This window comes from Cucurbita pepo, chromosome 18 (genome assembly GCF_057944985.1).
Source record: "Cucurbita pepo subsp. pepo isolate OVF chromosome 18, ASM5794498v1, whole genome shotgun sequence".
NCBI lineage: Eukaryota > Viridiplantae > Streptophyta > Magnoliopsida > Cucurbitales > Cucurbitaceae > Cucurbita > Cucurbita pepo.
Window position 1 is genome coordinate 7,207,715 of NC_141815.1, and position 16,625 is coordinate 7,224,339.

The 16,625-nt window shown below is 35.3% G+C and overlaps 2 protein-coding genes across 2 annotated transcripts; one reads left to right on the plus strand and one right to left on the minus strand.

Annotated features, from left to right (window-relative positions):
- Window positions 1-2,844: 2,844 nt before the first annotated feature.
- On the plus strand, window positions 2,845-11,485 carry LOC111779667 (putative E3 ubiquitin-protein ligase LIN-1). Its single transcript, XM_023659774.2, has 10 exons — window positions 2,845-3,296; window positions 3,413-3,453; window positions 3,979-5,665; window positions 6,203-6,391; window positions 6,572-6,599; window positions 6,687-7,335; window positions 8,116-8,260; window positions 8,547-8,783; window positions 9,960-10,269; window positions 10,969-11,485. Exons 3-10 carry the CDS (start codon window positions 4,004-4,006, stop codon window positions 11,088-11,090), a joined length of 3,342 nt encoding a protein of 1,113 aa, XP_023515542.2. The 5' UTR covers window positions 2,845-3,296; window positions 3,413-3,453; window positions 3,979-4,003; the 3' UTR covers window positions 11,091-11,485.
- A 687-nt stretch (window positions 11,486-12,172) lies between these two features.
- Window positions 12,173-15,527, minus strand: LOC111780649 (zinc finger CCCH domain-containing protein 31). The gene is made up of 3 exons (XM_023661112.2): window positions 15,308-15,527; window positions 14,101-14,161; window positions 12,173-13,141 (listed from the first exon to the last, which is right to left on the minus strand). Exons 1-3 carry the CDS (start codon window positions 15,387-15,389, stop codon window positions 12,385-12,387), a joined length of 900 nt encoding a protein of 299 aa, XP_023516880.2. The 5' UTR covers window positions 15,390-15,527; the 3' UTR covers window positions 12,173-12,384.
- Between the last annotated feature and the right edge of the window lie 1,098 nt (window positions 15,528-16,625).

Genomic DNA, 16,625 nt, shown 5'->3' on the forward strand with positions numbered 1-16,625 from the left:
TAAACTTACCTATTAAGAAAATTAGACTAAATTGTTTTAAATATAATTTTTAAAAGTTTTAATAATTCTAAAAATTAGTATCGACTCATTTAGGAAACGTTCATGACTGAGGCATTTTGGAGAAATCCAAACCAAAATCATGAGAGTTTATGCTCAAAATGGACAATATCGTACCACTGTGGAGAGTCGTGTTCATTTAAACTATAAAAAAATTAAAAATTAAAAATTATTCTTAAATTTAAAAATATCATTAAACTTTTAGAAACTTTAAAATTATGGAACTTTCAAAAATTTTATTAATACAAAAAAAAAAAAATACCGTAAATCTTTAGAAAACATAAAATTATTTAGATGGTTTCTGTTGATATATTTATCTGAGGGTTATGGTGTTAATAATACTTTTAAATTTTTATGTGTATGTTTTAAATATGTTTTTTAATTTTTTTTTATTAATTTACTATCCCTCCGTCATCCAAAATGAAAGGGGCAATCTCGTAATTTTTGGTCGATGAAGATAGGATGTTAGGTGCTCTGTTTTATTTTTCCATTGAGACCAAATAAAAACTTGTGCTCGAGGGATAGTTGTTCATATACTATTTAGTGATGTATAGATTCTCAAGAAGAGAGGAGCCGAGGCAGTCCTCCAGACCGTCGGGATCGTATATTGTCGAACTATAGACCCCATGTAATATTATTTTGAACTCATGCAATTAAATTGTTGTTAAATAGAAACTTTTTTTTTTTTTTATGAATAATGAATTTCTTTTTAAACCCGAGCTCTCGATCGGTTGATGGTCATCTCAGCCATTTGAGCTGTCACCAAGCTGGCGTTTAGGTTTTACGTTATCAAAATAGGTTATGTTATCTTTTCCGGATAATACGAAAAAATGTAAAGAAAACAGGTGGGTGAAATAGTTCGTAATCGTCCAAACCTAAAACACGTACAAAAAGTAGCCAAATTGAATTTGCACTTTGTTTCAAGTTAGGCAAAGTGAATTATAGTCTTTAATCAACGAGTTGAAATCCTTATGTCCCACCCTTTTAAAGGTATCCTTTAATCATCAATTTGCTTATAGACCGACGATCGATGGGACACTTTAAGATTTGAAATTATAATAATAACGTAGTCGATGAATTTTGAGATTTTTGTATATTTTATCACGTTAAAACTAATCACAGGAGCGTAAGTCTATTAGAATATTGATATTGAGCTACTACGTATGCAACTGGGTCTAGGGTTTATGGGGGCGCAAGTCTCGGTTACGTGGTTAGACTGTGATCTAGAGCTACTACATATGTAATTGGGCTACTCGTTGATTTTGGATTAACACTATTAGTTACCACTAAACGACAAAAGCCTCAAGCAGAATAAGGGACTTCTCGCCTCTTTTTCTGTTTTTTCTGATATGTTTCTCGAGGCATTTTTTTTAACCACAAACATTTGTAGCGTTGGGTTCGAAAGCAAGGAATATTGCAACTTGTGCGTTACTGTATTCTATCGATCATCAAATTATTTCTTACACATTGGAAGCTAAACGCTCTTTCAAATTCTTACAAATTATTTATTAGGTCTCTACCTAAAAGTTAGCCGTAATTCCGGAGGCAAAAAATTCACAAAACTTCATTGGATCTTTCGTGACGCACGAGATTACCACGAAGGAACACATGGAAGATGACGTCTATTTCATACGAAAGTATAAAAATTTCATCGAAAGAAAATTTTCCTAATATTTCAGAAGGTAGAATGTAATTGCCAATTTTTTTTTTAAAGTAATTATAATATTAGCAGCAATAAATTCATTTACGTTAATTTTAAATAGTTTATAATTATGATCTAATATGCTAATTTTTTTTAGATGAGAACACACGTATATGCTCGGTTAAATTTATCGCTAAAAGAACATTTTTTTCAAATTTTTGTCATTCCATTAATAAGGTTAGGTAAAAAATATTTCAACCCGACCCTACCCAACCCATGAACAATCTTTTGGATACGCGCATATATTTTACTCCCAAATGATCATGTATGAATCAGGTAAATTTGTCTCGATTAAATTTAAATATCAACATGAATAGTAGCACGTTTTCAATCAACAAAAATAACAACGTGTAAAATTATATATTAAATGACAGCATCTCACGTATTCGATTAAAAAAAAAATCAAAATGAGACACTTTTATTCGTGGATGTTTGAAAAATAATTTTAAATGATGCGTGATTTTAATATACTCCACACATCTTAGGCTCCGACGTTAGGATTCATGGAAGTAAAAACTATATTATTTATGGATAAAAGCATCTTAGGCTCCAACTTCCTCGTCTATGGTATGAGTGTTCATATGATTCGAGAAGTCTGTTAATTTGGATTATCCAACCCAAACCGTAAAAGTTGAGTTGGGTCAGATTTTTCATTTTTTTTTGGATTTGGGTTGGGTTGTGTTTTCGGAAAACTAAAAAAAATTGGGTCGGTTCGCAGGTTGACTTACCCGACCAACTTGAACATAGGGTTACACACACTGACACTATTTTTAAGAATATTACGAAGATTAAGAATATTTGAGTTATAAGTAGGATTTTTAAAAAATAATTTATAAAAAAAAAACAGTCTGACAACTCGATCCAACTCGAAAATCGAGGATTGAGCTGTGAATTCTATTCGAATTTTTCGAGTTATCAGACTAACAAACCCGACCCACGCTTAGTAAAACTAAATACATCCTATGATGTCGGGTCTTAGAATTAAATATTATCTATTTTATGTTACGAGAGAGTTTAGTAATTATCTACTTAGAATAAATATTTTTAAAATGTGAATAAATTTATTTATTTTTTAGTAAAGACAAAAAAGAAATATAAAATATTCGACGAATAAGGACGGGGCGGGCGGCAGTTGAAACGGTTGAAGAGTGAAGCCCAACAGGCAGAGCCCCCAGCTCAGCTGCGTCCATTGACGAGGTCCTCTCAGCTTCTTCGTTGAGACATCTTTGTCGTTCGTCTGCTTTCTTTTGTCGCTCTTCCCACTTCGTTGTTTCTCTTGTTGCCCAGTGTTGATCCCTCTTCTTCTCTCTCTCTCTCTTCTCTTTGGACCTTGCTGTCGTTTATATGGCGGTTTTTATGCTCTACAATGGCCATTATTCTATCCTCGTCATTTCCCAGAGATTCCCCCACATTTGGACCCCCATTTGGAGTTTCAAGAGCTTACAGGCGGATCGTGTTGGAAAGGGGTCATTTCCGTATTGGGGTTTTGATGCCCTCTAGGTGTTCGAGGAAATTCCCCTTCTAAGACACGCAGACGGTGAGTGATTCTTTTTGTACAGTTTTTGTTTAGACGGTGGCGATGTGATTTCCGTTACTTGATCTGGATTTTTTACTTTGTAACTGCTCTGATTTTTCTCTCTCTCGCTTGATCAGTTATCGGTTCTCATTAACAGCTGACACTTTATCCTTCTGGGGTAAGTTTTCATGTCTTGTCTCGTTGTGTCGTTTTTTTTTTTTATTGAGTCTTAGCATTTGTTGTGGCATATTGGAGAGGATACTTTCTGGGTCAATCATGTTCTTGTGAAAGTTCAAGAAGCAGTGGTTAACTTGGGACATGGAAATTTATGGAGCTTGAGATATTTCCTTAGTTGAGGTACCAGGAGCTTGAGATATTTCCACAATCAACTTTTGTAAATGAATGATTTTAAATTTTACAGATCATAAATGATAAAGATTCTATTTTCCTTCACCTCTGTTAAGTTTCTATTTTCTGCCTGTCCTTTCTTTTCATAGAGAGAGGAATTATTTGTAACTCACATATACCGTACGAAAACATTTTCAATATTTCAAATGGTATATGTGAGAATCATAATTCAATGCCTAAAGAAATTTCAATAAATGCTAAAAGTGAATTAGCTTGCATGAGATTCCATAAAAAATATAGACCGAGCATTTAAGAGAGTTTCCCAGGACCTCTTTTAACTTGCCACATGATTTAGTGCAGAGGATATCACTCAAGACTCAATGGCTTCATCACTGAAGGACCTTCTTGCTGAAGAAGGTTTTAGAGCAAGAAGATCGTTAAGGAAGTCTAAAGGACCCTTCAAATCACACGCCACAAACACGTCGAACGATCATTGCCAAAAATCAAGAAACTCGGTTTCTGATTTGGGTGGTCAAGTTAGATCCCTTATGAGGCCTTCTCTACACCGTCATAGCTTTAGTGGAGATAATTTTACAAACAGAGACAAGATGGATAAAAAGTTGAGTAACGAATATGTGGAGATACTTGATGGAAAAAGACATGGCGAAGTAATAGAACAGATGCCATGGCCTATAAATTTAGCCAAGGATAAACCACAAAGAGGAGATAATATTATTTCTGAAGAAGAAAATGAGAACTTCAAGGACCTATATTCTAATCAAAAGCATATCGGACATGGAGTAAAAGGTGAAGCTAAAGAAAAGAAGCAATATGAAGAGAGTTGGTCAGGGAAGGACATAAATGCAGAGATAAGGCAAAGAAACAGTTTGAAGATAAATGGATTTGGGCGTACAAATTTTCAACATAGTAATTCTGCAAAGTTTCCAGAGAGACCTTACCATAAATCCAACGGCAGTGCAAGCAATCGGAAAAGCTTTGAAGTTAATCACAGTCAAGCACAGGACAGTTTTGTAGATTCGGTTAAAATTCCTGCTTTAGATTTAGCTGCTATCCAAGCCGTGATTTCTATCATTAATGGATATCTTAAATACTTTTTCAAAGACAAGGATTTCCGCTCGACGCTTCGGCACAATAGTTTCAGTTTACTGAATTTATTTGGAGTTGAAGGACGTAAGAGTTCCAAAGTTGTTACCAGCCTTGAACAAGCAATTGACGTAGTAGAAAAAGCTGCTGAAGGACTGTCAACTGAAAAGGATTTAAAGAGAGCATTATGGCAGCTAAGTATGATAGCAGGTCTGAATACGAACGCTCTAAAGGATGGCTTTACATCTGAAATATCTAATTCAAAATTATCCGCTCTGGCCCATCTCTATCTCGGTCTAATATTCAAGAAACAAAAGAAAGAAAATAGTTCAGCCAAACATATTTTACAAGTATTTTTCGGTATACCTTATCAAGCACGAATCATATTGTTTCCAGAACTATGGGATTATCTGTTTCTTCCACATCTTTCACACATAAAATCTTGGTATGACCACGAAGTTGATTCACTAGTTGATACTTCAAACCAGTCAAGCAACCATAAACTTCTTGTTAAAGTGTATAACGAAACCCTGGATTCTGGTACTTGCGAATTTGCAGTTTACTACAAGGACTGGCTGACTGGAATTGAAGCTCCTGCACCTTCCATTGTGGTCCCATCTGTATCTTTTGAGGGAGTTGATCAGGGAAGTCCTCTTAATAATTCTACTGCAACGACTCTTCCTAATGATTTTGTCTCATCTAATCTGATGGTCAGTAAAAAACTATATGATGCTATGTTTGCCTCCTCAAGAGCTCCAGGAGCTCCGGACACTGAAAGTGAATGGGAGTCAGAGAATCTCGACAACTGTGTCAGAAGCTCTAACAGTTCCAGTTTTTCAAAACATACACAGATATACTACTCTGACACGGTTAAAGACTTGGATCAAGCTACGGATGAGGATTCTTTGGGAAGTACGGCAGAGAACACAGCACTTTTTGTAAGTGTTTCCTCAAATTTGTTTTTCTTTCATATCAATGTCTTATATTGTTAAAAATGTTCCTTCTCAACTTTAGTAATTGTGTTGATACCTTGAAGAGCTTTCAGAAAGATTATAGGTGGTTTAGGGTTTTAGTATTATCAATAATGCTTTCTGCAATGATCACTTGTCTAGTGCACATACACCAGGGTAGGTCAAGTCTTCAAGAGGATAATTCTATAGATCTTAGCTACTCAACTGTGCGCCATGGAAGGTGCAATCATTAGGCTTGTTCTTACATAGAATAAATTTCTTAGGTATACATGCGTTGACATAGAAGTTCATATGCAGTACTCTTAGTTGGTGGGTCCAAGTTATTCTGACGGCAATGTCTTTAAGGATCATGGTTAATTTTAACCTCAAAACTAAGCACAAATCTCTCTTAATTTCTCTCTTGTAATGGGACTTTGTTCACTTTCTAGGAACAAGAAGGTTTTTATATCCTATGCTAGTGATTCTCGGCTAGACCATAATTAAATGCTCAACGTTTTTCTGCAGGAAAATTGTAAAGCCCAGGAATGGAAGATGTATAATATCAATATTCTATCAGAAATGGATAATAGTGATGAATTCTGCAGTTCTACGGCATTGAAAAAGAATGACATCGACTTTGAATTGATGCATGCCCAGCCATATACAAAAGAAAGCAACTATAGTCGGCAAAAGCTTGCACAACCCTGCTTTGAAGTAAGCCACTCTGATGCTTCTGAACATTTCAAAAACATTCGATCCTTCACATTTCAGCGATGCATCATTCTCTTCTCTTGTAAATACGTTGAGATTCCCCATAACATTTTTTGCTTCAAAGTTTATGTTTATATTGGATTTTTATTTGTATTTTTCACATATATTATTCATGTTCTGCAGCCTATCAAGGTTAAGCCCTCTGTAAGAGGTAAGTTGAGAAGTTTGAGGTATGTTTATACCCTACCCTTGTTTTATGCATGCTACAGTAATGTACTTTGTTTTTTTCCTGTTACAGAGCCGTCTGACAGTTATGAGTCCTCTGATGAAAGATCCTTTTTCTTGAGCATTCCTAAAGACTTCATCTGCCCTCTAACTGGGCAGTTATATGAAGATCCTGTGACCCTGGAGACTGGTCAAAGTTTTGAGAAGACGGCTATCAAGGCATGGCTCGATCAAGGACACAGAACTTGTCCTGTAACAGGAAAGAAATTGGAAACTCTAGCCGTGCCTCTTACAAATTTTGTTTTGAAACGTGTCATTAAGAATTGGAATTCTTATCGTCGTGCAAATCTCCTGGCCTTTCTTTCTCAGAGATTGAATAGCTCTGGAAAATCTATGACTGAAGACAAGAGTGAAATGACTATTTTTATGTTAGAGCAGTTTTTAACTGCTTGTGGCAATGTGGAAGCAGCGGAGAATGCCAAATATCTTATTGGTCATGGATACTTGGGGTTTCTTATTCAACTGTTTGAATCGGGAAATCTGGAAGAGAAGACATCTAGTTTGGCACTCTTATCTCGCTGTATTGAAGCAGATGGACAATGCAGATATCGGATAGCTAACGAAATTAGTAAAAGTTCTCTTGTCAATCTACTTCATAGCAAGCACGTTAAGTCATTAGAAAGTGTCATGCAGCTTCTGACCAAATTATTTTTCCTCAAGAGGTATTTTGATACTGACCTTTTGTAATTGAAGCTGGCTATGCTTTATAGTTATTTGTTTTACATCTTAATACATTCACTGGGGATGTTGACTAGAAATTAGTAAATCTTTACCTTGATTCTTCTGACGACTAACCTATCAAACTTTATTCATTCTCACTTATATAATGATAAGCCCCCGATTATATGAAGTTATTATAAAACTAAGGGAAGGGAAATTAAGGACGAAGCACTTAAAAGTATCTTTGACAGAAGGAGAGTCTGATCAGGCGGTGAAATCATGATGTGAAGGGGAATGGCAGAATCTTTAAGAGGAGAAAGTGTAACTGGCTAGTGTACGAAAAAATTTAGTAAGGTTGAGTTAGTAAAGCAAGAGGAAGACCTGAAATTCATCCCAAAGTGTATTTACTAATATCACGGGACAGGACCAAGCCTCATGATAAGCAGCTTGCAGGCACAGTTCCAGGATAATATATGATTAAGGAGGCTGCTACGGGGAACTTTCTTTAGATTCTCAAAGTTAGTTCCCCAACTTCCCCTTGAGGACATGGTGGCTTCTTTGGGGTGTGGTGTTGATAACCCCAGGCTATATGCACTTATTCATAAGAAGAGAAGGGCAAGTGAGGAAGAATAAACATAAGTTGGTGTGAGGATCGTTTAGTTTAGTTAGGTGCTGTGTTCTTGATGTTAAGGGGAATAGTAAATTAGTCAGAAGAGCTTCATGAAGATGTTACTTTATTTTGGAAGGTCTTGCGATTAATGTTATCCTTTTCATTGCTGCAGGAGAAAAGATGTTACTTTATTTTTAAGTAGCTTGCTGAATGAAGATTCAGAGGATACTTTGCATGCTGTCCTTGTATACCTCCGTAGTTCTCCACCTGAGCAAAGACCACTTGTTGCTGTACTTCTGATGCACTTTAATCTAGTGGTAAGTTTCTTGAATTTCGATTAAACGGCACTTACCGATGCTTTTCGTTGAAGTTTGTCTGGAAGTATATCTTGCATTTAACTTGCTTAACTTCTGTTATACTTTTTCTTAAATATGCTTCATGACATTTGAAAAAGACGTATTCCGAGATCAGATAAATGTCCATTTGATTGTTCTATCTAAACCACTTCCCCCACCCTAATGCGCATTAAATTATGTATATGCATGGATTCACCCATACAATGAAATCATGAGGTATGATCGATTAGATATAATGGTATCATAGGTAGAATCTCTGCAGCACAACATGTATATGGAAGAAGCTGTTGATGCCATTATCAAAGCCCTTGATGACAGCTTAACTAATGAGAGGATCCGAGAAAGCTGTTGCAGAGCAATTTTAACTTTGGGGGGGCACTTTTCTTTGCCTGAGAAGTTTGGGAGTTCAAAGCTAAACAAAGCAGGATTCATCAACCCTGACCATAAAGAAGAGCATCCAGAAACGGACAGCAATATTTCATCGGTAAGTTTAACAACTAATATCTTCTCTTCCGAAAAATAAAAGAAAAGAAAAAGACAAGATTACTCATGAACATAATTAAAGATCCAAGTAAGGAACAATATAACGGGAAGCTGGGGGGGAGTATTATGTTTCCCTTTGCCTCTTGATCGACATTTTGGCCTCTTTGCTCAGATCTTAATAGCAATTTTATCAAAGTCTGGTCAAAATTACGCATTTGGTCATTGAATTTGGGTTTGATAGTATTTTGGTCCATTATTTTTGTTTTTGGTTACTGATAAATATATATTTTAAATGCATATAATTTTTTCTCTCTCCCCTTTCTCCCTTTCCCCTCATATTACTCCTTTTTATAAAATAAAATAAAAAAACTTTTAATATAGATTCATTTGTTTCTTTCTCATCTTTCTTCCTCTTCCCTCTCTTTCTCCATCCTCTCATAGTCGTTGCTCTTTTTTCTTTTATTTTTCCTCTTCTTCCTCTCTCTCTCCCCTTCTTCATCTCATCCCAAGAATTATAATAAAGGGTTAGAACCATAAATCTCCCTTCGGATCAAAAGTGTAATTCTCCCATAACTTTTTCTACCATGGTATATGATTATTCTCAAACCTCCGATTTATGTCATACTGGAAACAGACCCTTTAAAATTCCTAAAATGCATAAGATATAGGATGTTATTGCCCCTTCTTGGTGTTTAAAATCTAAAATCTCTTTCAATTATTCTTTTGTTTACAGGCCTATTTGAAATCTTCTGTATAACTCCGTTGGTCATTTGCAGTTTATTTCTCTATACTGATTTAATGCTCTGTTTTTCGTCAAAAAAGAAGAAAGAAGATAACCTGCACTTTTGGAAGGTGGTGTTTTGCCTTAAATTTCAGCATTGTAGCGTCAGTGTTATGAAATTTTGCCGTTGTAGCCAGTTTCGTTCAAAATTTTTGACGACCGATTAAATGCTCATATTTCAATCTGTGCATGGTCCTTCAATTGTCTGAAACGTTTCTTTTAACATGGAACAAGCGGATAAAAATCTTCCTGATTTTTTTTTTCTTTGTAATTTATGAATCGTTATAAATTGATTTTCCCCCTTATTCTTTCTAATTTATGAAACGCTATATCCAAAAATTAAGCATTTGGCCTTTATACTAATTTATTTATCTGGTGTTTGGTTGCAAACTGTAGGATGATGAAAAGCAGGAAATTGAAGAATGGCGGAGGAACTTGAGTTTATCCTTGATGAAAAGTGTGAAGCAATCATTTTTTGTGGTCATTTCCAAATGTCTGACTGCTGGAAGCCTTGATTTAGTGGGTGTGGGACTTTCCACTTTGACATGGTTGAGTTCTTCCCTTCCTCTTCTTTCTGCACCTAAGTTTCATCCCTCAGCCTTAACAAATCTGATCTGTCTGCTTAAAGATAACTTACAAAACAGTATGATAGTTGAACACAAGATTCTTGCTTCAACTTGTCTGCTCAATCTCAGCAAAATTTCAGGTTTGTCATTCATTCATTCTTTCTCTTTTTGTTGTTGCCATTCTAGTTATTCAATATATGCTCTGTACACATGACATTGTGTTCACGAGGTAGAATTCTGTTTATAAATTCTGTATTCTTGTAGTTTGATAACTGTAATACAGATCCCTGGATTTCTTTGGGACATTTTGTATAGTTTGGTCCTTTTAGTAACAACCTTTTAATCCTCGTAGATATTACTGAATGCCTGGGCACTCATGTAAACCAACTAGTCGTGGAAAAGCATATGGACTTATAAACAAACTACATATGGATTAGAGTTTCATGTAGTTGTGTACCTTAGGTGCTTTAGATACACTCAAACGAGGATGGTCATGATCAATTTACAAAAATTCCAACAAGTCATCCCATCGATCAACTCATTATCTCAATCTTCAATGGTTCTGCTGATACGCTCAATCCACAAGGTTGAGCGAACTCATAAAACGTCTTCAATCTTAAAAGTTGCAACTTTCATTTTGAGGGACATCAAAATAGTTCTGGGAAGTTAAAGAACTAGTTGATCAGAGAATTGGGGATTGAAGCTGGCTGGGGAGAGAGAGAGAGAGAGGGAGAGAGAACCATGAGTTTACTATTGTGTATCTGAGCTCCTTTATTCATGGTGCAGCAAATACAATTAGGCAAATTGCCAACCTACAATAATGGCCTTGTGTGATGCAGAATGCAGGTTACTCGTGATTGCTATGCGCAAAGAGATTGAAGATCCTCTTAGAAGCATTGGTGAAATCTCACAGACTGCTAAGCAACTTTATGGTATTGTTACTAGAAGAGGAGATATTTGAATGGAGGAAAAGAAGATAGAGAAGAGTTCTGAGTATTAACCTTTCTTTTTGAACATCATTATAGATACCACTTCTATGAAACACTGCACATCTTCTAAGGTTTGAATATGAGAAGGGAAAAAGGGATTACTAGGAAATTAATAGTATCTCTCTTCAAATCTGTACAAACAGGTTTTGTTTTCTTTTTCTGTGTGGAACAATTTGAAATTGTTTTCGTTTGGGAATGATTTAGTGTATGTAATGATAGAATGTATATTTAAATAGGGCGTTCCATTTTAAGCTCCGTTCAACTATTGTAGATTTGGTTATAAGTGACGGTATTATCGACTTTTAAGATATTTGAATAGATAAATCGTAATAAAAGGTTTACTCAATATATCAATATAGTTGTACTATGTCCTTTATATTTACCTCCGTTCTAGATTTTGAAATAGTTATGAATCAAGAAATCCAAAAGAAATCTTTATTTATAATTATTTTAATCAAGAAAACTAAAATTAGTGGTTGAGTTAGTGAAAATTGAATTAATACTAGCCCTTCAAATTTAGAGTTCAATTCGATGAAATTGAAAGTTTAAGATTGAATCTAATACAACTTAACAAATTGATAAAAATTGCTTTTTTTTCACATAATGATGCCACTTTCATATTCAGAAGCACCCGAGGATGCCGAAGCATTCACCAAGACTTCTCATACCATCATTAAATACTTTTAACATCATGAAAAATAAGGTAAAATAAATGTAATTTTAAGTTTGCAAATTCTAACCTAACTCGCTAACTCGATAAATAAGATATCAATTATATCTTAAAACAAGAACAAACGATGTTGGTAGAATATTCATCCTCCACTCAAACTGAATATGCAACTTTCAAATAATTACTTTAGGTTAAAGGGCAACTCCATTGTATTGCACATTGTTGTAGAAACTGTCTGCATTCAAGGCGATGTCAAACATTGTACATAAATTTGCTAAAAAACTTCACTCAGATGACATTGGAAGGAACAAAAACAATCAAAATAACAACTGAAACAAAGATGCACACAATAATCCAATTGTAAACGAGTGTAGAGAAAGGTAGTTGCAAAGAACAGCACGAGCTGATTCCATTAAAGTTCAGAGCTATCAAAATCTCCTCCCGATTTCTTGGTTGAAAAATGCTTGTCTTACAAAGTAATCGGATATCGTATTACAAAATTAACAAATAATTCAAACAGAGAAAAGCAGAAAAAAAGAACATTTTTTGAAGAAGAGATCCGCTGCTGCTACAAAGACTGCTGGCTAAGTGGTCATTCACATACCTGGTTTGCGCAATTCACTTTCACCATGGGCAAAATGGCATCTTTCTCTAAACGTACAAGTACCTTTCGCAAAATTGGCACAAAGCTTCGTCTTAAAGTTGTTTGCGGAGCCAGAAGATTGCTGCGTGGCTGAATGATGCTGCTTCATGGCATTATTGGCAGAGGCAGCGCCAACATTCGCAATCAACTCGCGCACCATCGAACTAGCTAGATTGATCTGATCAAAAGTACCCTCAAGCTCAATGTTCTTCAGGCTAGGGTCTGACTCGTGTTCTTTTATAGAGAGCCTTGCCCCTGTCATTCGACAAATATTCTTTGAGTTGACACCATTTTTCCCAATAATGGGGCCTGCAAGTGATGCATCGACACTAATCTTTGCAGTTGCAGAGGCCCCAAAGCTAGCAGCAGGTCCATGGTTAGGTGGTGGAGGAACATTCCATCCACCACCCATTCTAGGTTGTTGCATTTGTCCCATTCCACCGTGATCTTGTGGCGGATTTGGCCTTCCAAGTTCCCACTCACCATGAGCAAAATGACATTTGTCACCGAACCTGCAGCCTTCGGCTGAGTTGAATTTATTGCACAAACGTGTCTTGACAGCTGGAGGAGAAACACCATCTTGAAAGGGGGGTACTGGATTCCTATTCCCAGGGGGGAGAGCAGGAGTGATCATCTGAGAAATTGCTTTGAATCCACCAGGAACATAATGCGCAAAATGACACCCCTCACCAAAAGGGCAACCAGAAGTGCTGCATTTGTTTTATTTCAGAAAAGGTGTAAAGTTCACTATAACAGCACAATCCAGACTACTGTACAAAGCCATACAAGACTTATCAAAACCAAGAAAAAACAAATGAAAATCCTTGACCATAAACAACCAAATAATGTATTTTCCGGGTCCACAAGTTCTACTCGATGATATTTCAGTAACTTAATTCAAAAACGAACAAAGATATCTGATTTTCAGGAAACCTCTCTATTTAGCAACAGAGACAAGTTTACTGCAGTATCATAAAATTGTAAGGCCCAAAACAAGAACACGGAAATAAACTGAAATCTTAACAGACTTGAACATCATTCAACAAAATACTTCCATAAGAACTAAGTTAGACAGAAAATGAGAAGAACAAGTACAGATATACATATAAATAAAAGAAGTTGAGGCTTCAAGATATTCACAAAACATCAATTGGTAAAAGGCATAAGAAGAACTGATACACCAACAAAAAAGAATGTAGAAGACACAGAAAGATGCAATTTGCACCTAAAAATGGATGTATCGCACTGTGATAGCATTGAAACAAATAGAATAACCATTACCATAACTTTTTTATTCCTTTGATCAAAACCAGTTACCATAACTTAAGATGCCAATCAATTCTGCATCACACTGCTTACTTGAAAAGGTACAAGTAAGAATTATTTTATCCACTTTAGGGATAACAAGTTTGGCATCAAATGTATTGCTTTCAATTTAGACAAATTCCAGCAAAATGTTATACCCACTGAACTCTTGTGATTCAACTATTTCAGTTCAGTGATTGTTGTTATGATTACATCAATGCATAACCTGAAACAACTTTAACTAACCAATTCATTAGTCCAAGTCACAATAATTTTGCTTACAAATTAAGTAAATCTTTCTGGAAATTAAAAAATATTAACACTGCATTGTATTGATTCATTTTAGATAAGTTAAGATTAGCACCTGAAAAACTTTGTGCAAGGCCTCGATTTGCTTCCTAAACCAGTAGATAAGGAGTCCATTTCTGTCGGAGAACATTAATTAACTTTCCTTAGTTAAAATTTCAGTGTATTATGATCTCCCAGCTTACAATATCTAATATTGTTTATACCATCTTCCATCACTAAGACAGTGCACTACTATTACGACTGTGAAAGGGGCCAGCAGGACGAAGAAGACAGAAAATCACATTCCAAAGATTAAGTTCTCTAACAAAATATATCCGAAAAATATTAAACCATATATTTTCATTTATAATTAATAACCACACCAGGCTGGAGAAAGGAAGAACAATATATAGCACCAAAATTTTCATTGTTTTATTTACTGAAATAAAAACAGTAAAGTCCACTAAGATCGTGATAACATACCAATTTGAACCAATTACACTACAGAATAGAATACTTAGTTACACATTCTACTGCAACAGTTATGAAAAATACAGATTGAAGAAAGGAGTACTGTATAAAAAAATGTACAAAGCTTGCACATTATAACCTAAAGTCCAAATCTACAAGAAATTGCAGTGATTGAAAAAAAAATTACATCTCCTAGAAAAAGATGTGAAATTGAAATCCCATAAACAGTAGTCTCGTGAAGTAACATCCAAGACCTTAACCAGATCTCAGAAGAAAACATGACAATCTTTAACCGAATACCAAAAGCAACTTCCAGTTACTACCCAAAAACCAAACGAGGATACGCGAAACCATACACTCAAACAAGACAAAAACGCTATAACTACATCCATATACTCAAACAGGGAGAAAGCTACATGGTTGGAGCATCAGAGGCAATGAGATTGTTCTACAATGAACATTCGAGTTTCAACAGAACCAAAAACAGCATTACCCAAGAAAAAATCTAAAAACACAAATATGCTATAAAATATCGAAACTATCAATTCACACAATAGACCAACATGTACAAATGAGTAACGAACATCCATACAGATATCAAACGAAATGCATTTCCTTTTCAACAGAACCAAGAAGAAAAAAAAAAAACAGTAGTGGGATTTCACATACGAGCAACATTGACACCGAGCAAGGGAAACACAACCCAAGAACAAGGTAAATGAGATAACAGTAAAGACGTTGAAAATGCCAAGAAAAAAGAAAAAAAAAGAAAAAAAGAAGTCGAAAACGTGCATTTATGAAGCTTAACGAACCTGGTTTGAACTTCTTAAAGCTGCCGTTTCCATTGAAGGCGGTTTCAGTTCTTTCCCTCTTGCGAACGGCGTCGATGTCCATGGGAGAGAAGAGAGAACAGTACCCAGTAATGGAAGCGAAGAAGGGGAAATCAAATGGGAATGAAGAAGCGGGAGATGTGAAGGTGAAAACCCTAATAGGGGCGGATTTGAAAATTAGGTCAAAATAATGATAAGATGGAAAGAGTGAGGTGGACTGCAAAAATGTATGGGTGTGAGTCACGTGCTGTGCACGGGAGTTCTCATGTTTGTCTTTAATGTAATATATTATTTTTTTTATTATTTTAAATTTCAGCATATTTATTATTTTTCAAACTACAAATTTAAAACTTAATTTAGTATTTAAGATAATATTATCAATTTAAAATCGAATAATTTTAATCCAATCCCAACTTAGTTATTAGATATTAATTAGAGATGTCTACGAGATAGAGTGGGGATGGGAAGCCTTCCTCGTCCCCATCTCCACCACCTGTTTCATTTCTCATCCCTGCAAAATTCTCCATTTATTTTGTGAAGATCAGGAAATTTCCCATGAAAATTTGGGAGTAATTTTTTCCCATCATTATCTTTTTTTAAAAAAAAATAGTTATTTTAAAGTTTTCATTCAAATTATAAATTTTTTTTAATAAATCAATATATTTCATATACAAACCTACTAAACTTCTAAAATTTTAATATATATATTATATATTTACTTGTATGACTTAGATGTCTCGTATTTTTTAAAAAAGTGATTCGATTGAGATTGATATTTCAATCCTTCTTCTTCGAAGGTATTGATTTGACCCTATAAGCGAGACCGCCACCCATAACAGTGACAGTTTTAGACCCACTTTCTTCTCCAAATGGGCAAAGAAAAAAAATTTCTGTAAGCAGCTGAGCTACCAGCAATGGCTTGGCTTCTCTTATTCCAATGGGCAAAGAAAAAAATTAGAAGTTATAATGTTGTTTTTACCAAAGTTTGATATCTTAAAATTCGCTCAACAGATTGTGATGTCCCACATTGTTGGAGAAGAAAACAAAACACTCTTTATAAGGGTGTGAAAACCTTCCCCTAACAGACACGTTTTAAAGCCTTGAAGGGAAGCCCGAAAGGAAAAGCCTAAAAAGGACAATATCTGCTAGCAGTGAGTCTGGGTCGTTACAGAAGAGGTGGGGAATGTAACTGCCTTCTTGGCATCTCATTTAGCTTCTGCCATAATTGGTTCTGTTATCTATGTTCACAATGGATTGAATGCCATGGGAGTGGGAGTCGATAGCCCGATATTTGAACGAC